Source organism: Nyctibius grandis, chromosome 11, assembly GCF_013368605.1.
Source record: "Nyctibius grandis isolate bNycGra1 chromosome 11, bNycGra1.pri, whole genome shotgun sequence".
Classification (NCBI taxonomy): Eukaryota; Metazoa; Chordata; class Aves; order Nyctibiiformes; family Nyctibiidae; genus Nyctibius; species Nyctibius grandis.
This window is the reverse complement of record NC_090668.1, coordinates 7,478,080-7,501,827: the sequence shown is the minus strand read 5'-3', so window position 1 is coordinate 7,501,827 and position 23,748 is coordinate 7,478,080. Positions and strand designations below refer to the sequence as shown.

The 23,748-nt window shown below is 38.4% G+C and overlaps 1 protein-coding gene across 2 annotated transcripts in view; it reads right to left on the bottom strand.

Moving 5' to 3' along the window:
- SCAPER (S-phase cyclin A associated protein in the ER) overlaps positions 1–23,748 on the bottom strand; it is a 154,559-nt gene that overhangs the window by 57,023 nt on the left and 73,788 nt on the right. For both annotated transcript variants that reach the window (XM_068410027.1, XM_068410028.1), the window contains exon 23: positions 14,658–14,784. In XM_068410027.1, the coding sequence (XP_068266128.1) occupies positions 14,658–14,784 (127 nt within the window). The remainder of the gene's footprint in view (positions 1–14,657; positions 14,785–23,748) is intronic.

The following is a 23,748-nucleotide window of genomic DNA, read 5'->3' as shown; positions in this document are numbered from 1 at the left end:
CGTTTCTTAACGGAGAAAGGAGGAGGCACAAAAACCTTGGGGCTGCCACCTAGATGTGTCTTAACCATGACAAATACAACAAGACACAGTCTTCAGAACAGCAGATGCAGCACTCAAAACCAATACAAGAAAAAAATCTTGTTTTCTTTTTCCCCTCCCCAGTCTGTATCACTGGGAAATGCAGTCGTCTTGTTTGTACAGGAGGAAGGCCAACACAGCCAATGTGATATTAAGTATGTATTCTTAATCTCTGGACTATTATAAACTTGTCATTTAGAGCACACAGCAACTAATTTCAGCAGAACAGTGCATGGATCAAGTAACTTTAGCAGCAAGTGTGCGTGTACGCTAATGCATGTGTGGCAAAGTAAACAGAGATAACGATAAATTAAACAAATCATGTAACCATTTTACGGATTAATTATGAACTAAACATTTTAAGAAACTTAAAATTAATTCTTTTTTTTTTTTTTTTTTTAAGTTATGATGAACAATCAAGAAAGAAAACTCCCTGCACACTGGGCTAGCGTGGCTGACATGTTTACCTACCTGTTACAACACCTTAATGGATTTGAATTCCCCTTCTCTCCTCTCCTCTGGCTTGAGTGACAACTGACTAATAGGATTACAGGCCCCATTCCAATAATACAGCTCAGCTACATGCCAGCAAAAAATGACAGCCTAAACCTGAATTACATGGCCTGGGAATCCATCCAATTATTAACTAAAGTAACTGTTATTACCTAACCTAATCAAAGGAGAAGCAGCTGTTAATCTTTGGTGGCCTGCAGTGGAGTAGCGGTCAGACTGGATGAACTGTCTTTGTACTTGATTCCTCTACAGACAATAATTATGTCCTTTGTGATCAAGGAGGAAGGGCTTCCTAACCTCTCAGACAGAGGCAGCAGATGGGGAACAACTGTTTGTGTGTTCATTAACAAGATAGGGTGGATTTTATCAGGGTTTGGCATCTGTGGCACCTTCAGAAGCACCACTTACCCAATGATATGTTTGGCAAATTCAAAAATTAGCAGACTAAATAGAAAGTTCAAAATAATGTTTTCATCTCATTATCTGACATTTGGTATAGAAAAATACACACAGCTAAAAAGAAGTCATTTACACACGTGCCTCATCATACCTAACATGGTCATCGAAGAAATACACGAAAAGGCCAATTGACCTGTGCTGTTACTTTGCTGGCTTTGGTTTAACTCATTAAAGCAGTCACATAACATAAACTGTATGCTTCTGAGATAAAACCAAATCAGGGGAAAAATCTCTGGTTTATTTATACAAGTCGGTGGGTAATACAAAGTAACACAGAGTGAAATAAAGTGAGCATCAATTAGTAACAGCTTTTGGTTTCTGTGTACAACATTCCAGGAGAGAAGCGAGACCAAAGCCTCTGTCCTGCGCTGCTGCTCCCCTTTACGCAGGACATTGGGCAAATGGGAAGACTGGTAAAATAGAAGATACGAGGTCAGAGAAACCCGCCTCATCATGAGACACTACAGAGGTACTATTTAGTTTATGTTGGGGAAAGTAAAAATATGATGAGATCACAGTGTGGAAGTACCTGAATGGGAAGCAGCTTTTTGATAATGCACAGTAACAGCTAGTATTTGGAAGCTGAAACTGGATGAATCCAGGTAAGAATAAAATGATTTTTTTTAATGTCAAGAGTAATTAATGACAAGCATAATATACTTAGGATATAGTCGACTCTCAATCATTTGAAGTTTTTAAATCAACCCTGATTATCTCCTAGAAAAATATGATCCTAGTTAAATCATAATTTATTAATTTGGTGCAAGAGTTATTGGGTGAAATCCAACATCCTGGACCAAAGTACTCACTTCCACACATTTCTCCTGTTAAAGTATTATTATTAGTTAATAAGTAAAGCAGAATCAGAAATAACACAGAGCTTTAACAGCTGAAATGATTTAATGTCAGCTTTACCATCTCTTTTTCTATGTAACTGTAGCACTCACATTTTGACTATTTGAATTATTTTTGAACTAACTTAAATCCTCCCTCTAAGACAAACCTCCACAATCAATATTTTGATGTAGATGAAAAAAGAGTATTTTCCTTCTTCAGCCAAAGGAACGCTTTCTGCTAGTCCTGCCTACCACGTCTGAATAAGAAGCTGATCTGGAAAGCCTCTTCGAACAGACCTCAGGAACTAAAATTGTTCAGAAGAAAATATTTCTGAATGAAACCCAAACACTTTGAAACTTTCTGACTTCTCTTTCTGAAAGAACAACTGAACTTGTGCAACTGTATTCTACATTTGCTAAACTGTTCACTGAAGGCAGAAATAACAACTAATCAGTAAAATATAGTTGCAATCCATCTTAAGAATTTTCTTCTTTCCTTTTATCTAGTGTTTGAAGATTCTATCTAAAATGCCAGGGGCTAAGAAATGCAGTTCAAAGCTGCCTTAGAAAAACAAACCAGACAACTGAATCCTGGGCTGGCTCCTCCTTTTTTTTCCCCCTCCCCCTTCAAATAAATACACAAGTATCTCTACATGCACATACAACACCACAGATACGTTTATGATTGTAGAAAATCTACACTCTTTGATTAGTCCTCCAGATGTAAAGATGTAAAACTTTACACAGTGAAAATCACTGTACAGTACACCAAAATAATATTTTCTATTAAATAGACAGTTTTGTTCCCTGTAATACTTCTCCCTCATGAAATCAGTATTATAATAATAACCCCATTCCATCTGAAAATCTCAAACTGGTTTTCAAACATAAGTGACTTCACCCTCAATAGAATTTCAAGCACTGAACATGAATGGGAAACTAGTTTAGGATTAAAACATGAGCCAGAATTGGCTCAGTAGCATTTGCATACCATTGGGGGGAGGTATTCATCCACATTAAGGACATATCTATCATGTATTTTTATCAACTCCTCCCTCATGCATTGCTTACATGTTAAAGCACCCAAACTCTTCAGGTAATGCTATGCAAGGCCACAGAAAGCAGGGCTTAAGAAATGCTCCTTTGCACCTTATCCCACAAAGCAAAGTACAAATTCTGAAGCCTTAAAGCTGATTCTGAAGCCTTAAAGAGAAGGCAGCTCCTCTGGCTTCTGTGCTTACACTCCATACAGACTGATCTCGGTGGCTTCATCTAGGAGAGGATGCTTACCTGGCATCTCCCCAGCTGCTGTGATGGCAGGAAGGTAAATGGGCCTTATCTTGCAGGTGTTTCGCTCCCTGCATAATGCTCAGTACGTGCACCCTCCCCTCTAGAGCCTGGCCTCTAGCACCTAAGCTGTTTGGATAATACTTTTTTTTTTTTTCACTTGAATAGCTAAGGTATACTAACTGCAACATCACATATATTTAGTATAAGGGAAGACAAATATCTATGTACAAGTGGTTGATACATCACTTAAATGCAACAACAAAAATAAGACTTACTTTATTTTTCAATTAAATGAAAAATAAAAAAAAGAAGAGGAGTTTACTATTATACTCTCTGAAAGTACATTATTGATAAGTGACCTAAAATTGGACCAGGCCTAGGGACAACACCCCTGCTAAGAAATTGATTCTTAAGCCTGTCCTGCAAACACTAAATGTCATGTGCTCCATAAATTTAACTTCTGTCTATGCACATTATATACTTTATTCATTCTTCTGTTTCCAAACTTCTGCCCATATTGTAAGGTAAACCATACTGGATATGGCTCCTTACTGAATCACTGTATTATCTCATTGAATAAGATGAACCTTATTTACACAATCTCCTTCCAAGTTCTGCAGTGTCTTTTCAGTTCACTAGTAAAATCACGGAGAGGCACTCTATTAAAAACCACGGAGAGGCACTCTATCAACACTTCTGTTGACAAGGACAGAACCCTCACAATCCTGTTTGTGAAGTTTCGAGAGCCAGTGAAAGCCATAAAGGAAAGACAGGTAAAGGTAAACCAGTGAACTCCACAGTATTTGTTTAGCTGCTTTCACTCATGCCAAGTAGCATAACGGGAAACAGACAATATTGCTTAGAAAAATAAGAATTGTCCCTATAGATATTGCGAAAGACAGCACTGAGCATTGCAGCACTTGTGCTTATTAAAAATAAATGTTTAGTCTATTTATAAATAACAGGACATCTAGTAAGTGCATCAATTAAGGGAGGAAAGCAAGGATAAAGGTCTGAGTCTCCAATACCAGGAACAACTGCTCCTAGATCTCCATAGATGGCTCCATTAGCTAAGGTCAATTTGACTTTCTCTGAATAATCTCATAAATAGAAGTTCCCAAACAAGTACATAAAAAGCACAATTACGTGACCTTGTCCTGTTCTCTCTCGGCAGTTTAGTGGACAATAAATTGTCCAGTGTGTAGGAAAGTTACAGATCTCTTGCCACACTGAGTCTTAAATCCCTATGGCTGACACTCACTATTGACAGCTTTCAGCCACTAGAAAGCAGCACTGATTTCAGCTGAATTTGAACTATGAAAACCAGTGCAATCAAGCAAACCCAAAGATATTAAAATTCCGTGGGAGAAGACATATAGAGAGGGAGCGATGGTTGTTTAAAGGCCTGTAGTGCAGTCAGAAGCACTTGAATCCTAATCATGGCTTTCACGCAGATTGCCTTGGGTACTCTCTTGTAACACCTTGGGCTGTTTGCCCATTACCCCATCTACACAACAGCATCAAAGGACTGCTGGGTAGATTAACAATGTGTGTTTGTGAGGAACTGCAAACATGAGAACAGACAACAAAGACAAGTACAGGTGATACATTCTCAAGTCAGAAGTGATGGTCTCAAATCAGATGTAAAATTTTAAGAATATTTTCAAGAAAATGTGTGTGTATATATACCATATGTATATAAATACACCATCAGACTAAATGAAATAAAAACTTCAGTTCTTTATAAGCTATAATAATCATTATTTTACCATGGTCTCTTAAATTGGTATCTGCTCATTAGCAGAAACGTGGCTGCGTAGGGCATTTTCTCATCACTAAGAAATCAGTGCCTGTGCTTTAATGACATTAAAAGATACCTCTTGTCCTGTAAATGCTTAGTGAAGAAACTTTGCATAACTTGGAATGTATATTTGTCCCTTATATCCAGTTGGATATGATGCATTAGTTCTAAACTGACACAGAAGGAAAAAAAGCCTGATCTGAGAGCAAAAGGCCACAAATACTACAGCGTAAGTGCACTGGAAGCTAAGTACATTTAATTGCATCCCACAGAACCAGAAATCAACACAGCAGTTTTCATCTACACACATTGTGCACAGTAAATTAACCTCCATATAATCCTGGAATAAGTACACTGCAGAGCTTATCTGTGAACTGAACTTGCCTTTTAATACCATTTCCAGCAAACAAGTTAAAAAAATAGTCTGTGGCTGACCTCTAGTAACAAGTTCCTATTTATATGTTCATCTTGAGAAAAAGGTCAATCCACAGATTACAGAAACTCTGGGCAAATGAATTATTGATGATATAAAGCTGCCTCATCCAACTTGCAACACACAACACACACCTGACCTACTGACTTCTTCCTGGCAGTGATGGGGAATGGCTGTCGGGTAGAAAACGCTGTCCAAAGAGCTCCTCCTGGGTTCCCCACAGCCTGCTCTTTGAACTCGCAGCCACTGCGCTGTTACTATCAAACCTGCTGCTGTAGTTGATCAGATCCGGTGATGTTTCTACTCCGAGTAGCAGTTGGGACCATGTGCAATTAAGATGGTAGATACGGTACAATGCAAACTCCAGGCTTTGAACACTGCTGGGCCTTCTTCAAACCATGGTTTACAGGCACTGTGCACCATTGGCACTCAGTGCTGAACATATATACATTAAAAATCCCTAATCTCCCAGTTAAAGGGTTCAAAGAAGTGCATTAATTTCGATGTGGGTTACTTCCATCTCAGATTCTCCATCAGTTCTATCTGCTTCATCAGTTCCTCCTGAGTTCCTGCTCTGAACTCAGGGTCTGTACTTGCCTAAGGACAGCTAAAGACTAGATTAACACTTGCCACAAAGGAAGCATCAATACAGAATTCCCTGTTACCTTCTGTGTTAGCAAAACTTATTAGATTTTTGGTGGTAAAATACAGACTTCCAAGGGCCTGAATTCTAGGTTTAGCCGGTAAAACAGACTTATTTTTAAGTTTTGCAATTCAACACACTTCATAAAGTTTAGATTTTGACTTTAAATCAAACTGTTATAATTCAGCTTTACATTTGATTAATGACTTCCCTTCCTGTGACTGTAGCTCTGGAACTGGCTACTGCAGGAGTATCCCAAGTTGAAAAATTAATGGATGGATTAAAAAATTAATCCATTCTTTGTATAGAAATACATCATATGTTTAGCTAAAATGAAGCTTAAAGTTATAATTTCTGATTATCTATTAAAAAATAAGAGTAGCAACTACTTTCATAAAGAACAAAACCCCAAAACGTTGATGAAAGCACAGTTAAGATAGTGTTTTGTTTTATTTTTTAAACACTTTGGCCACAAAATGCCCACTGCCCAATAAAAAAGAAGGCTTTTTGGTGTAAACCAACACGCCACGTATCAAAATCTTCCTATGGCTAAGAGCCAAAAGACACATATCACATATATAGGAGAAAGGCAGTAGGTCACAACGTGACAGTGCCAACGACTCCGCAGGGTCCCACTGCACCGTCGCAAGGGTGGAGGTGGAAAGGGCGCAGGACTGATGGGGGGCTCGGGGGCCTTTGCCACCTTGCTCTTATCCACAGCCATGAATCTGCCTTGCCAGCTGCTGCCAGAGGTCAGCCCTGCTGCTGCTCCTGCTGTCACACACCTGCCACCGAGCCACGCTGAACTGCTGCTTGAGCACTAGAGACCGGCCACCCCGCTCTGCACTACAGATGAGTATAAAATGGAGATAGCACAAACAACAGTGGCTCACAAATATCCCTATTTAACTGTGGGCATGTGGCGGCTACTTTTTTTTTTAATATTGTGCATGTGTGTACTTCTATTTTTCCCTGTAGAACGCTCTGTATGACTGCACATTTAAGTCTTGACAGGATATACACTGATTACCTATGTAAATATCCTGAGGCACCGAAACCAGGAGACACGCTGCTATAAGAAGCTCAGCACTAAAAAAAGCTGTCTAATTTCTAAACACATTGGCACGTGAAGTGCCACAGAATTGGCTGAACCTGATGTCAGAAAGATGAAGGCATGCTCCCATAGGAGTACTCAAACTGAACAAAACTGGGGCCTGTTTGTCCAATACAAAAATTAACAATATTTTAAAGCCTGTTTTGAACATAGTCGTAACTAAACACAGAACTTTGAGAATTAACATGCAAATTAATTGGGTAATACCTTTGGCCTTATAAGTCATATCAGTATTAACCAAATAAAAATCTTCTGTAAGCATTTTTCTTCCAAAAAAGAAAATTTGACTTCTAACTAGATTTCTTACTTCTAAGGCTCAAAGGACATGCTGTTGCTTCTGCCAGTAGTGTCCTCTAGTGGGGAAATGGGAGATATCAAGCAAACAAGAAAACAAGTGGGCTGCAACACAGAAATCACCCTGTCAAGTAAAATATAAAGACCTCTCAATCACAAATGTGCCTATAAAAGTTTGTCACCTTCACCAAGCTTCTCATTGCTATAATAATAATTAAACATAAATGTTAAATAACTTTTTAAAGCTTCCGTCAGACTGAGAAATGAATCAGTTGTGAGGCTATATACAATAATTGGTTGAGTATGTTAATAATATAGAAATACTGTGCCTCTGTGTGTATGCATGTATATAAGTAAGATCACAAAATACAGACAAAGCGGCTATAATTTGTGTAAAGCCACCAGTCCATGACTTAGATAAATTCACTAAAACAGTAATTTTCACCCTTTTTCATATATAATGCCCTATGATGCTTTTCCTGATTTAGTAAGAGGGCGACAGGTAAGCTGACACCTCCTGTGATTTCTCCAGCCCTCAATGAATCCATGTATCAGACTTTATGCTGAGTTTCTTCTAGAGGTGTAGATATCCTTAACACTTAACCTTAACTGAACTAGTAACTGTAGCTTGCCTACAGAAATGAGGAATCTACTCTACTCACAACTCCAAAACTCATTTATTATTGTTATCTTCTCTCCATCTCTTCCTTTTCCTACATAAAAGCCAATCAAAATAACTTTGTGTGGAAACAAAATCATCACAGTCTTTTTTAGGACCACAGATTTTTGCCATCTTATTCTCAGCTGACCCTTCAAATGCTCCAAAGACAAGAATTAATTTGGAAAAGATTACTGAATCATTGCTTTGCCTGCTAACACTCCTGCTTTCTTCAAGATACTGATCACCTTTGCCTCTAAGGAGTCCAGCTGATTAACAGAACTAAGTTAAACTTGGATCAACTGTTTTTAGCCAAAATTTACGTTTAAAATTTGCTGCTTCTAATTCACACTTGACAGTTTTCTTCGATTATGAAATAAAAGCCATAAACCTCAAGGTATGGCCTGGGTGCTTCAAAGCTAGTCTGATTTTTCCATTAACATAATCTAGGATAAAATACACTATTTATGTCCCTCTTGCTTAGCTTATGAATCCAAACTTCCTTCAAAAGTTTGATATCAACTTACAGTATCTTGTCTAACAACGCAACAATGATTATGTGCAGCAATAATGCCACATCCAGTTCAAATGTAATCCGTAGCAAGTTAAGAAAAGCTTAAAGATACATTATTGCCTTTCAGCGGGTCCAGAATTCTGTTCTTCTGAAAAATAAAATCCAGCCATTATATTCAGTGTCTTTCAGTTCTCTCTGATGGCGACACTACTCTGCTACACCAGAAACAGGCAGCTACCTAAGTGCTCGAGCCAGCTTCACAAATTTTTCAGCACCAAAGTTAAATGCATAAGAGTTTGAGAATCACAATTCCCACTGTATTCTTAAATACACTTAAACAAGTAACAATACTGGGTATTTATTGCATAGAGTATTTGCTTCTAAAATCTATTTTGTCTATGTATACATGCCATATATATTTATATACACATACACACACGCACAAGGCAGTTTTAGATCTCCATAGAGACTTCTGAAGAAATTTATCATGAACGGTACAAAAGCTTACATGTGTTCCATTTAACATTGCTTTTGTTCCACACCTTAGCTCTTCAACAGTTTTTAATTTTATTGTTTTGTATTACTGGGGGAGCGGGGGGTGGGAATCTGAAGTAGCCAGCCAGGCAGTTCAGCTTGCCTTCCAAAAAGTGGCCTATTAATCTTCACACTGGCTATGGTCACCATACCCAGTGGGCCTGACAGTTTAGAGAATAAAACATAAATACTGGGCCCGACTGTGCTGTTAAAGCCAGCCATTTCTGACAGTCTTTACAATGGGATAAACACTGTCTGCCTGCAGTCCCCACGTATTTGAAAGCTACGACAAACATTTTACTGAAATGTAAATAACTGACATCATGACTGCTGAAAAATCTATCTAAAAATTGCAAACCCCAAAACATTGCCTGACACAAAACAAACCATTAATGGTCACTGAGAGAGCACGTTTCAGAGGTCATAAGCATTGAGATCCTTTTTTTAAAGAAGTATTAAAACACCACAGTCAATTAATAGATCACACATTTTTCAGTTACAAAATTACCCTTTTTCTAAGGAAGTATTTTTTTTTGCACCTGAAATCTGTTTTCAGTGAGAATACTATTCTGAATTAGTAATAAAAATAAGTATCTTGAAACTTAGCATACTGAAAAGCAGCTACTTTTAGATTTGTATGAAGAGAGCTGGTAAGTAACTATAAGCCCTGTGGCCCAATTTATTAAAAGTCTCCTCTCCTGTTCTTCTGGTTCCATTTTACTTCCACAGTTTAACAACTTAATCTGCGCTCACTATTATTTACTGAGATTTTCAGAGCAGCTAGAGAGCCTGAAGCAGACCAAGGACACAGCTAGCTTCAAAACTGTACAAAATCATGGTAAGTTCTATGAACATCAGAACCAGTGAAATCTTGTTTGTTAGGGCCTGGTGCCTTGTGCTGGACATGTGAGCTTCAGCTCTAATGTTTGCTTAGGCTGGGACATGTATAAAACCTCTATTGTTCCCCTGCAGCTGCAGCCCTCTCCTCTAAGATTCTCTGTCAAACCACTTAGTTAAAGAAATCTTATAAATTTTGTGAAGATGATCTTTTTCAAACTAGTGGTCTGATGAGAAACATCATATAAAAGTAATTCCAGTTAAGCAGATTAACTGCTGCACTTGGATTCCAAAAATCATGAGGTTCCCTCATGATCATATTGAATCTCTGTGTCATACTCCCAGTCAGAAGGACGGGAGACATGTTAAAGGCTTGTCTAGATGTCACGTGTAAGTATTGTACAAATTTAACTAAAGTGATTTAATGGCAGTGATTTAGCTGCAGCTGAGCCAGGTGAAAAGGCTACTGCCCTCAGCTGCGTGTCACTGTCCTTATTGAAGGTAGCACCCTGCCACGTTCCTCATAATAATGGTGTCTGTCACCTCTGCCTACCCCACACCTATCAAAATCACCTAGAATATTTTAAACATTTAAAAGTAGGACTTTAAAAACCTGAACCCAAAAAAAAAAACCCTAAAAACAAATTTTAGGAAGAACTTTAGGGAAGTGATGATCAGTCAGCAAGTCTAAGGATGACCAACCATCTGAGGGGCAGTAACCTCTGACCCTGGTCAGGTTCATAGCCTTAGAAATAGAGGTACTTCAGTCAGTGTAATGTCTAATGTCTATGCAGCAGGAAATGCTTTCATTTTTTTAATCAGTAAATCTCACCTCTATACATTGAGGGAAACAAATGATATAAGCATAAGCAACTTACAACTGTACCTGTAGTCACACTAATAGGATATACAGCTTTAAATATACTGGTTTCTGAAAGTATTCCCTGTTACAGGACATTTTGGTATGAGTGCTCAAGTCACACTTGAGCAGTTAATCTGTGATTCCTTGCACATCTGAAACACACTGCTGCCCTTGCTAATGGATGTGCAAAATTAGTCCCATCAAAGAATGAATATGTATAAAATCAAAAGAACCGTGGCAGAAAAACTGCTTTAGCCCTGCAGTTTCAAAGATTAGCTCTGCCTTCTTTAAGAGGGTACGTGAGGTTTTATTTTAGCATCAAAGGCCCATTCACACGAGGTCTTAAACTGAACGTTATCAGATCTTATTAAGAGCTTGAAGAGTCCCATATGACAATCTGCCAACATCAGGCCAGGGCTTTTTGGTGAGATTTGCATGCATTTTGCTGTTGTGTCTGTGTGTGTGTGTTTGTTTTTTTAAAATATTTTTAAACAAAGCAGAGGTGAAAGTGAATACAACTTCCTTCCAGGATTTCTGCTAGAAAGGATGAGAGACTATGCACAACCCCCAGGGAGTGCTTTCCAATAAGCTAGAGCACACCCAAACCAGCACCCTAGCAGTCCATGTTGCAGATACATCTTGGGGACAGCGTACCAAGCGTACACAACACCATCCGGATTGGTGTCTCCTGCTTGATGTTACTAGCAGAAGCAAGGACACGTGACCTGAAGGGCACAAATCTATTTAAAACTGGAATGACACTGTGGTTTATGTAACAGTAACCTTTACTGTAAGCAGTAACCTTTACTGTTTATTTAATCAAAATCCATGTGAACCACAGGTTGTATGCAACTAATGGCCATACTCCTTGTCAGATGCTCAAAACCTGCACTTCAACTTAATTACTCACAAATACTTTTCTGGCATAGGGTGCAATACTTCTAGTGGTTGTAGAGCTTCATCCAAGCAAGCCAACGTGGACGTATCAAGAAGTGTCTGGAGATCTAACAACCACCTGAAGCAAAGCAACTCCTCTTTCACTACTAGCACTCAAATTGTGCCCTGGATCCAAAGTGAAAGTTGTGGATTTTGCTGTGTTGCATGGGGAACGGGCAGCAGCCTGTGAATTCTGTGTGAATGAGAAGCAGGTAAGGACTTCAAAAAATAGTGGTCAAGATGTATTTTTGCCTGAGACAGATTTCTGAAATTTGAGTATCTAGAGGATATGCTGATACAAAAACCTTTTAGTTTACATTAAACAAACTCGTCTTGCAATACAGCAAGTGAAATCACTTGGCCCCAAGTGCAGAATCTGCTTATGTCCAGCAGACCAGGAAGGCATGCAAAACAAAAGCAAGTTTGACCGCACTAATCATGCAGGCATGCCTCACCCTAGAATGTTCTCACGTTATAAAAGACATTCAGAAGTGAGAAAAAGCCTTATTCACTACTATGCAACACAACAGATGAAGACTAAGTCCAAAAAGGAATTGTTAGTCTGATTCGACTCTACCTGAAGGCATAACCCAGTGAGAGAGTTCTGCCAGTCTTTCGTATGTGGCTTTTTTGTGATTCAAGTTTGCATAAATGATATAGCCCCACTCTTCAACGCTGTTTCAGCACAGTCATGCAACTTCTAATGAGCTGAATAACCCTTCCTTCTGTTGAGAAATTTAATGGTATTTATTTTTCTTATTTACTGTTATCAACAGCAGCTCAGCATTTTATTTCATGGTTTGTAAAACAAATCTTTATTTCCCTGGTGAGACTGTATAAATACATTTTTCACTCAGTGTAAACTATAAACAAAAGAAAAATCCAGTGTTTCACAGTATGACTGAAAAGAGGGGTTTTTTAGATCAATTTTATTTTATAATACTTTTGCATGACTTCTGAGCTTGAAGAATTTCTAGTAAGTGGCAAGGATCTATTGTAGTGAACTCTGTCCTCCCTCAGGGCAATTCTTTATTCAACCCAGGCCATTAGCAAGGGTAAATCAATGTTATCAGCTCACACACACTGACAGCTTGTGTGGTTCCCACTCCCTCATTCCTCCCCGCACATTATGGTATATTTTTATGCTCTCCAGGGAAATTCAATTAACAGTGTCAGTCTCCTCCTCTCAGTCGATGACTGACACCATCAAGACTCTTTTCACCGCCCATTGACATGTAAGATGTGTCTGCTGATTCCTTGACTCACGAGATAACAAGAGAATTACTGTCCACTTCTAGAAATGACTATGTAAGATCTGTGCCGTAAACACAGTGACGGCTATTGAAATCAATCTTTCTTGACCTTATTGATTAGGACACTCGGATATAATAACACTTGTCCAGTGGCAGAGTAATGTTTTGGGGTAAAAACCCAAATCAACATCTAAATAATGCACGTCTATTAATACTACCAAATTTATCTTTTAATTCCCCACTGCAGACTCAAGAAGTAGTAAAATGTTGCAAACAATTAATGATTAAAATTCAGCTGCAATTCATGTCTCATTTAAAAAAAATCTCAGAAAACATCTACGGATGAGAGGCTGGATGCAACACCACTTTCCAAAAACCCTTTCCAATAATTATTTAGGTGACTTTCAAAATAGATACATCTTTTTATAGTCTTCACGCAACAACATGATTTCTGTATTTTGAAATTAATAACAAATGATTTTTTCAATCATTAATGCAAACACTGCAAATTTTGAAAATGTCACAACTCGTTCAAAAACACTATTAAACTTCATCAGCAGCTCAAAGTAACTTACAGAATGCACATCAGAACCCTATGCATCCCAAGCAGCATTCAGTATTGAAAATCATATGCTATTAGCAGTTGTGTTCCACATTGACTAAGCTGTGAAAAGCATCAAGCAGAGCTCTCAGCTTCACAGACACCAACTCTGAACCACTATGATGCAACCCCTCTCAGATTTCATTAATTTGGTTCCTCTCAGAACTAATTTTTATGATTTCTTGATTAAAGATATGAAAGAGAACTGTTTTCTAATGGTTAGAGAGAGAACAGAGCATAACGTTCCAGCTGAAAACTTAAATACCGTGGCTCTAATGGAGCAACAAAATGCATTACAAGACACAAAGCACCGTGGCAGCAGACTGATCACGATGAAACAGTAAAGAAGATGCAAATGCTATGCTACCAATTATAAAAATCCAACATTTACAATAAACCAAAACATGCTCTACAAATACAGCACTTCAAAAAAATTCAAAACATAGAAATATCCCATATATATTATATGCATATCACACCGTCATCCTCCATCAAAGGCCTACCAGCTCTGTTGTACTCTGGGAAAACTCAACAGATTTGTGCTCCTTCAAAACTCAGCCATAACACCACAATATGATGGCTGTGACAGCAAAGCTGGCCCCAACTCTTTCCGCTGTTCTCTGCTATTTGTTTTGGTCCCTTATTGTAAAAGCTGTTTGTGGGTATGCGCTATAAACGAGATGACTGAAATGGCCCAGGTTAAAAACAATTCTAATGAAAATACAGTGGAAGTACAGCTTGTCATTATCCAGATGATGTAGCATCAGTCAAGCATGTTTTCAGCACTTCTGCAAAACTGCCTATATAAAATCTGATGTCTAAATAAAGGCATCCACTGCTGCAACCACCACAGAAAAGTGTAACAGCAGACACTGCTTGTTACACAGAGGTCACGTATTCATCAACACATGTTCAAAACATTCCCAAATCCAAACTGATGACATCTGAGGGCAACACAGTGTATACGTTAATCATAAGTTATATAGTAACAGCTCCAATACCTCTTTTTCCAGAATACGAGAGATCTCTCCTAAAGTCCTGTCCAGAGAAAAAAACTTGTTGTTCCCCAACGAACAGCTGTCCTGCATTTGGAGGTGCTTTAAAAGGTCTTTTGCTAATCGCTGTAACCTTCAACATTAAACAGAAAACAAAAAGCAGTTAAAGCAAAAGCTCTCCTGATCACGTAAACTTTCATATTTGTAATGAAACTCTGCTAACTGAATTTCAATAAAGCAATCATGAAAATCTGTGTAAAAGTATTATTATAATCTATACTGAACAGCATGTAAAATATGCAATACAGCAAGGAGATACAGTCAGCTTAGAGTGTCTATGACACTTCACTATCTACTTGTTCAGCGAAATGGCACAGAAACAGTGTAAACAGTACAGCCATAAAGGTGCTGCTTTATTAGCTACACGTTCGTTTCTGTTATTGTTCAACAGAGTTAATTTCCCTATTCTCCCTCCACAGTTCATCCTGCTAGTTGTTGCCATCTTCATTTTCAACATGGTTTCATCCTACTTTTCTTCCATCATTCAATCCTTTCCACCCACTTAGCTGAGTAGTTAGCTCTTGAGATGAGGAAGGCAAATACAACGGCAGACTACTCGGCTGATTTCTTATAGGCATCATAAAAGAAATGGCTCTTTAGGGTTATCTGAATAAGTGAAAAGTAGTGACTTTGCAGACTACTTCAGAAAGGGCATTTTATTAACGAGGGTCAGTAATGAAGCCAAAATGCAGAGGTGGGAGAGATGTAGACACATGTGGGTTAGGATCCATTTCAGTTTTACACATCTACGTCTGGGCTATTCACCTACGCTCTTCCTCATAGGCAAGAAGGAGAAATACGCAGTTCCAAGGCACCATTCAACTCATCCTAAGGTCTAAAATAAAGCAGTCAAAACACACTCATAGTTTATCCTTCTTTGCCTTGAATATGAAGTCAGTAACTGGCCCAGATGTAGACTTTACATCTGTAGATGCATTAAGGTAGATGATAGAAACGCTAAACAGAGTCCCTTAACTGGAGACCAAAAGAAGTAGGGAAGAAGTATCGTGCAGTACTTGTCATGTATTTGTCAACCATTGCCTTAATATCTGCTACTGGCTGTTCTTAATGACAGGCTCAGCGTCTGGTGGACCTTTGGTTCGATCTGTTGAGCAACTGGTACGGAAAGTGGGACTAAGCTGGTAATTGAGCAGGATGAGTGGGAGAAATACCGTTGTGACTAGAAGTAAACATAGCTTTATAGGAAGGAAAAGAGAGGGGAAGGGTATCAATGCTTATCCTAAAATGGGAGATTGTAAGTGTAAAAGGTCCAGAAAGCATTCACAAAGTGACCACAGAGTAATGGCAAAGAGAAAATTACGTTAACTAGTCTCTGAGAGGCACGAAAGGAGACAGAACGGCTTGGCAATGTACCGCAACAGTCACATGTATCAAAAAAAAAAAAATCAGTATATTCATTTGGAGCAAGAATAGAGAGTTTCCACTTAGCAATACGAAACAAGTACTCTGCACCTTTTCTTTGAAAAAATTAAAAGCTTTGTTAACAGCTTTCAACAGACTCTGAAAATACATATATGTTTTTAAAGTACAAATAAAAATGATTTGCAGAATTTTGAGTCTTGGACTTCTTATCATCTGGTCAGCTGAATCCACTAATATTCAGTCAGGATTTTTCTATGACAAGAAAAATAAAGGGACATTATATCCTGATGAGATTTTCTGCACTGCTGTTTCCTCTGTGGAAAATGAGGTTGGAGGAAACCTCTGTCTAACTTGGTAAGCCATGAGCTAAAATGGGAAAGAAAATTAGAAGCCAAAACACAAGTAACTGCAGGACTTGGAGAGTCAATCAGATGACCACTAACGCTGCTGACCATAAGGAGTGGGTTGCAGCACCAGTGAGAAGTGGAATTGCTGCAGTCCACAAAGATGATCTAGAAGCAGAGTATTTCAGGTAGTCTCGTAGAATGCGATTTAGAATGGCTACTGCCTTGGCAATATCCTAGCTCATTAAGCAAAAAGACTTTCTCTCTTTGAAACATTTACCCAAATTCCATGATTAAAGCATATATAAAGCACCACACTATATTGTAACTCCATCTGACAGAGGACAGCACGACGGGTTTCCATTTGCTTCATTTAACATCAGAGGAATGGAATTCAAGCAGGATTAACCACAGAGGCTAAAGAAAGGGACCTTCCTAATCTACATAAGGCATCAGCATACAAAATGTGTAAGGTTTATCAAAACACTACTCACAAGGACTCAAACAGAAAATAATCATATTACATTGTTACTTCTGTTGACAAATTCCCTTTCTTTCTCTTCAGTCTATAAAGACGCTACATAAATTAAACGTCACATTCAGTTTCTGTCCTCAGTTAAAAAAAAATGCTGTACAACACATTAACTCTCAAGGAAAAGCATTCAGCTTTCCATTTCTTCTAAAAGTCCTTCTGGACACTTTTACCAGAATTCAAACTTTCTAAGTGTGTGCTCAGCATCATACAGTAAGAAATATGAAGGATAAATTTTTGGTTCTGTCACATAAAAGAATTACCTCTTACACCCTCATATCCTACTGTATGTTGGTCTTCTGCCAAAAAAAGGTAACATATGCTATGTGATATGTGGGGAAGAGAAGGGAAATAAAAACTCCCTCCTCTCCAGTGAAACTTGGAGAAAGTATTTTAATTTAATATCCTTTATACTGACTTCTTGGCAGTGTCAGAGAAATAAGAATAATTTTAGGACTAGAAATCTATGCAAGATGACTTGTGCCTGGATATAGAATTTATCATTGCTATGAACGGATCTGGAAAGAGAGAACTCTTTGTACATATTGTACTCCTTGTACACTCTCTGTATGCACCGTAGATTAATAGAGCATGGTATCAATGCCTGATCCAGTGACTACGTGGAAATACTGTTGAGTCCAAACACAGACATTTCAAGACAATTATTTAATCTTCTTTCCACCCCCCAATTTGCATTCCACCAATGCTTACTATGCCGTACAGGGAAGGATAAATAACTGAAAATTTACTGAGCTAAATAAAAGGGAAAATTAAAGTTAATGTCTTTTTATCTGAAGTTATTTACATCTCACTAATTAAGATTTTAGTTTTGCCCAAAACCAGATAATTCAGAATGCAGAAGAAATATCAGAAAGGACATAAGGCATTGATTGGTCTTGGAATGTTACCATAACGTAAACTTTAATAAATAGTACATTCAGCAACTAGAAATATATTATCTGATCTTTTTGCACTGCAATTGGGAATAGGAGGGATATTCATATTAAAGGTTTATATAGCAAATATATAAACAAAATTAAAACAAAGTATTGTATGAATTAAAGCTTTCTTTTTAGGGTGGGCTAAGTATTTTTAGCAAGTTTAATATATTTTACAGGCTAAAGGAAAAAGATCGCTGCTAATGTTTATAGGCCACATTTCATCTCTAAAAAAAAGCCTTGAAATAGTAACATCAATGTATTTCAGCACTTCCACATTTAAATCCACGATTTCTTGGCTGTACCCTGAATGTATGCAAGGAAGGATTAGTCCGACTGGGCAGAGCACTGGATCCTGTGCGGTTCCTGTACGGAAGGAGCGGTTACTCCTCCCATACGTTCCTGCCGAGGGCGGCCAGATGCCAGCCGGACACACAGCCCCAATTCTTCCCAACGCAGCCTGTGCCTGGAGAGAACTGAGAAAGTCTGTGGCAGTTCCTGCCTGGCCCAAGACGCAGTTATGCTGTATCCTCTCAGAGCCACGCACAGCCCCTGCACTATTCTGTACTGCCTGCAGTTTGACCCCCGCAGTGAAATCAGCACACACGGCGGCACACGGGGCACACTCCCATCTCCCTAGGTGCGCAACGGAAAACACCGTTCGACACCTTGACACACACCCAGACAGTGCTGGACATGACACAGCTACATTTGCAGCTTCACACACCTCCTTTAGTGTATAGTATCTTATAACTGGCCTAACTGGACCCTAGCCTACTACACCAAGAAAACCCACAAGGTACATTTATCTTGTGAATGCACTGATATACCATAAGGAAAATAGAAAGAACTGAATTGCTAAAAGAATTTAGCTTTGGGCCTCTGCAAGAACAAACTTCACACTACAGGAAATAATTTTTCATTTCCTAACTCTCCTCTTTTTGTGCTGCAGTCCTTTTTCAGGATAATAGTGGTTCTCATTTCCATACCGTCTGAAGTTTCCCTTTACATAGTCTAAAAAAGGGGTAAGTAAAAGAAATATGTGAAAAAAACCAATTCCTTCTTGCATGAGGAGAGACTGGCTACAGTATTAGACTAGAGGATTAAATTTTTTTCCCTGCAGTCCTAGCTCCCGTTAGGCATATGGCACTCTTTCATTACCTTACTTTCCCTGCTTGTATTAAAGGATGACACTTTGCTACCTGCAGATTATTTAACACTGAAATATATGGCCTTTGGATTAGAAGATACTAAATAGATGTAAATAACACTCTAACTTTGTGAAAATGTTTTCCTTCCCTCTGAAAAATGCACTCTGATGGACACCTGAGAACGCTGCAAACAGAAAGAGCCATCACCGACAGACCTTTTGACAGGCTAACTTAACAGACTGGACACTAAATAACCACATTCAGATCAGTTACCAGAGAATACGAATTAATACTACAAATCCATCTAGAGTCCAGAAGCATTTATAAAATTACTTAAGTGCCACCAGTGACCAACCAGTTAATGCACAGTGGAGAACGGCCGGGAGCAACAGACTGGCTGCTCCCAGGTGAGAATGTCTGTAGCTCTCTTCCTTGAAACGCCCTCTCGCCACATGAAATACTCCAGAGAGCAAAATACCTACCAAGTAAGGCAGTATCTGGAATTATCCCTACCCATTAAGGGACACAATTTTTTTAATAGATCTAAAAAGAAAAATATCTGTTCCAGACATCTTCTAAAACTCTTGTTTCTAAAAAAGAACTACTTAGAGCCATTTACAATCGCACTCAGGAATCAGATTCAGTACTCTGAAACTGAGAGAGATATACATACCATGCCTATCAAAGCAGGATAAACCCTGTCTGCTTATTGATATTAAGTGCATTACCAATGCGAAGCTTAGAAAGCACTTGGATCAGTGCTTCCTTAGTGCAAAAGGTTTTATAAATCTGCAAACCTTACACTAATAAGAACTACTGAAACAATCTATCAGCTGCAGCAGGAAATCAGTCGTCTCATAATATTAAGGTGGCTTAATCTTAAAGGTGATCTAAAAAGGCTTTTTACCTGCCAAAGACTAATTCTGCGTTCTGTCTTTCTTCTGTAGCAACTGACAACATGACTAAGAACTAAAATCAGATAAGAAATTGCATTCCATAAGTTGTTTTAGCTGTTTGCAAAGACACAATGAATTTGGGAGGAGAGGAGGGAGTAAAGAAATGTGGCATAAGCAAGGAAGCATAAGAGAAAGTTATATTTAATGATTTCACTCTAAAACACATTTCCTTCTGTTAAGCAAAGAAATAAATCTACCAATTGTGTCACATCTTAAATGGAATTCAAAAATAACTTTTTCATTTTTAAATTCCACAGCCCACTAAAAGTATTTTCTGTTCATTAGTGTACTTCCACTTCAATCTGGATACCTCAAACCTTCCTTTGGAATAAACAAAACGTACTGGCATGTGTTCTGACACAAAGAACACAGGTAGCACTCTCAGTTTTTACCCACTTCACTCTGTGATGTGACTTTTCTCAAGAACTCTGCAGATCTCCTGGGAGTGCACGTGGGATAGCTGTTAAGACTCGTAGTATTGGCAAGAGTTTGCTCTCTCTCAGCCAGGTACAGTAGCAGTTAATATGAGCCCGTAGTACAGTACACTCTGTTCTGGCTAAAAAGGCAATAGTTAACTATTTTCATAGCTTCTCAATGCAATAATGTTTCAGTGAAGATCTGCTACTGTTTGTTTCTTTTAGCTGATTCTTCTTCCTGCTGTTCTTGGTTAAGTAGGATCCTGTACTTTGTTCTGTTAAAAAGTTGTTTTCCTACTAATTTTTCCTGTAAACAGGTATAGTCTGGGCTAAAACTCTTGCCTCACGAAATTTCTTGTCCTTTCATCCTTTCCTTTAAAGAGAGATAAAACTACCCTTCCCTACCCTTCTTAAAAATTTTTAATGTATTGTGTAAACAATATTTAATAAACTGGGTGGACTCACAGACAGCCCTCTATTTCTTCTTTAAAAGTTGGTTCATACTTGAGCTCCCTTTGCTACCTCCTTGATATCAAAGAAGCTTGCAAACATTTGAGTCCTGATGGTAGGTAAAAAGTTGTGTAATTTTGGAAATAACAATAACTGTGATATCTGAAACTATGTTCTAAAAATTTAGATGTAAGCACCTGCTGGATCACTAGATTTCTGCATGAAGACTGCAAAAGAAATCTCCCAGAAGATCTGTGATGAAAGTGAGCTACACCATGGCCATCACACTAGCTCACATGTAAAAGGGTACAGCCCTAACAGAAACAATAAAGGAGGAAGATGAGAAAGCAGATGGAACAGAAGATTCTGCCTGAAAGCACACTAGCATTTCATTAAGTAAAGAGAAATTAAAATGGTAAATTCAGGGTCAGTTAAGACAGGGGGAGAAAAAAAAAATCTGAGCTTCTGTTGCACTGCAGCTGAGACACAACTGATCAGAACTACATCACCGATAGTCAGAAGTCAGAAAGAAACTGAAGTGGAAGCACTGCAGCTTATCAGTATTTTCAGAGTCACTCAAACTCCCCACATTTCTACTTTCTGCCAACTACACCCTAATTTTTTATTTTCTTGTAGCAAAGAAAAGCAAAATACAGAAGCTACAAATCTAAAAGTCTTAATCTGCCATGAAACTCATCTCAAAAATTGAAGTACTGATTATTCAGAAACGAAGCCAACAACAGAACCTTCTCCCCCATGTGTTTATGCAGGTGTGCCATCTGGTGGAGATGTTCCATTTTCTTAGGTCTGACCTCAGTGATAGATTTTTATTATTTTAAAATACATACTGAGATCCAGCAGCAGGTTTTCAAACTGTTGAAAAGACTATGTGAAAGATAAGGTGTACAGGCTAGTTGTATATCCAACCAAGGAAGCCTAACAGCAAGGATCTGAACATCTTAACCAACAGTAACTGATGAAAAATGCTACCTTCAAGTATATCAGCAATTTAGGAGTGATAGAAGCAACCACAAAACATACAGGATCTGGTACAGGTTATTACTTCAGTCTGAAGACAAATATCCCCAACCTGGAAAGTAGCCATAATTTTAGGATGAAAGTATTTGTATCCAAGTGTTGAGACACCACAGCCTCTTGACTGACCCACCACAGACTTCGTGAACACCACTATGGAAAGGCACACCATCTTCCCACTATCCTGTTTAACAACAAACTGTAAATGGATGTCTCAGGAACATTAAGAACAGGACAAGCATACATAATCCTCTTCACTAATCCGTTTTTTATCACCATTTTCAGCTTGTGAATCTCTTGGGCTGGATGTAGTTTCCTAGAACTGCAGTAATGCAGGTAAACTTCTAGCATCTGCATGATGTTTGTCAATGAGTTCATACATCTAATTGCACACTGCATTAAGAATCACTGTCTTTGGTGTCTTTTGAACCTGGCTCCATCTTCATTCTGTGCTCCCTCATTCTGGCACCAGGAAGGACAGCCAACAATCACCACCCATCTCTCCCATGCCGTTTATGACCTGTAGATCTCTGTAACATAACCTCGTTAAAACTTCCTCCCATTATCACATTTTTCTCCAGAATGAGAAGTACTAGTTTACTTATTCTCTAATACAGAAGTTATACCCGAAATTATCACTGATTTCCTTTCCTGCCTTCTCTGAACCTTTAACAATTCTAGCATATCCTTTCTGAGTTGAAGAACCAGAACTGCACATAGTATTCAAAAGATGCAGATGACACAGGCATTTGTACATAATCACATTCTTTGTTCTGTTTTTGCTCCTTTCTAAATAATTTTAACCAAGGATTTCCTTTAACTACTGCCTTTAAGTCCTGAGCTGGTATTTTCTTGGAACTACCCATCACTTCTGTAAGTTCAAAGCCCACACTTTGTATGTGAAGATATAATTGAGTTCTGCCTTCCCCCTCCATTGTGTAGCACTTAATACACGCTGGATTTCACCTGCCATTTTACTGCCGAGTCACTCACTCTCTTCAAAACTACCATTCAGTATCAGCTTTTGTCCCTACTATCCTGAATATCTTTGCATGATCATCATCATCAAACTGTGACACCTCACTGCTCGCTCTCTTTTCCCAAGTCACTTGTGAATATGTTGAACATCACTGGATGCAGAACTCCACTGGTAACCTCCCTATTCTGCAAGGGCTGATCATACACTCCACTTCTTTTCAGTTTTTTAACTGATTTCCACTTATGCTACAGCTATATAGTTTCTTTTAAAAGCTTTGGTGAGAGACTTTGTCAAAAGCTTTTTGGAAATCCAAATATTCTGCATCTTTTGCCAACCAGTTGCAGTGGAATCAGAAAGCAAAAGCTGAGCAATTTTCAGTTTCAAACTGAGTAGGAATTTGTCAGTGATGACAGGTCTTGTTCTAATCCTACCATCCACTGTTTTCATCTGTGCCTTATCCTAGACAATAAAAAGGTCTATTCTTTAAAAAGCTCAATGCCAGATTAAGACATCTGTGCATTAAAATACTTGTGCTTTCACCATATGAACCTTTGTTTCTGACCAAACGGAGGCCAAACATAAGATTTGCAGTCCCAGAACTCCAGTGCTGAATTTTCACCATCAGTCTTGAAGTACAAAGTTGGAACCTTCTTGCTTCCAGGTAAGAAAAGGATAAGCATATGTTCTCTTTACTATTGCATCTTACAAGGCTTAATATATATAGTGCCTTCAGAAAAAAATTGCATTTATAAAGTCTAATCTTTTGTATTAGAAACTGATCTGTAATTCAAGATGGAGTGGGAACCTTACCACAGCTGCTCCACTGGAAACTTCAAAAGCACTTCTGCTACAG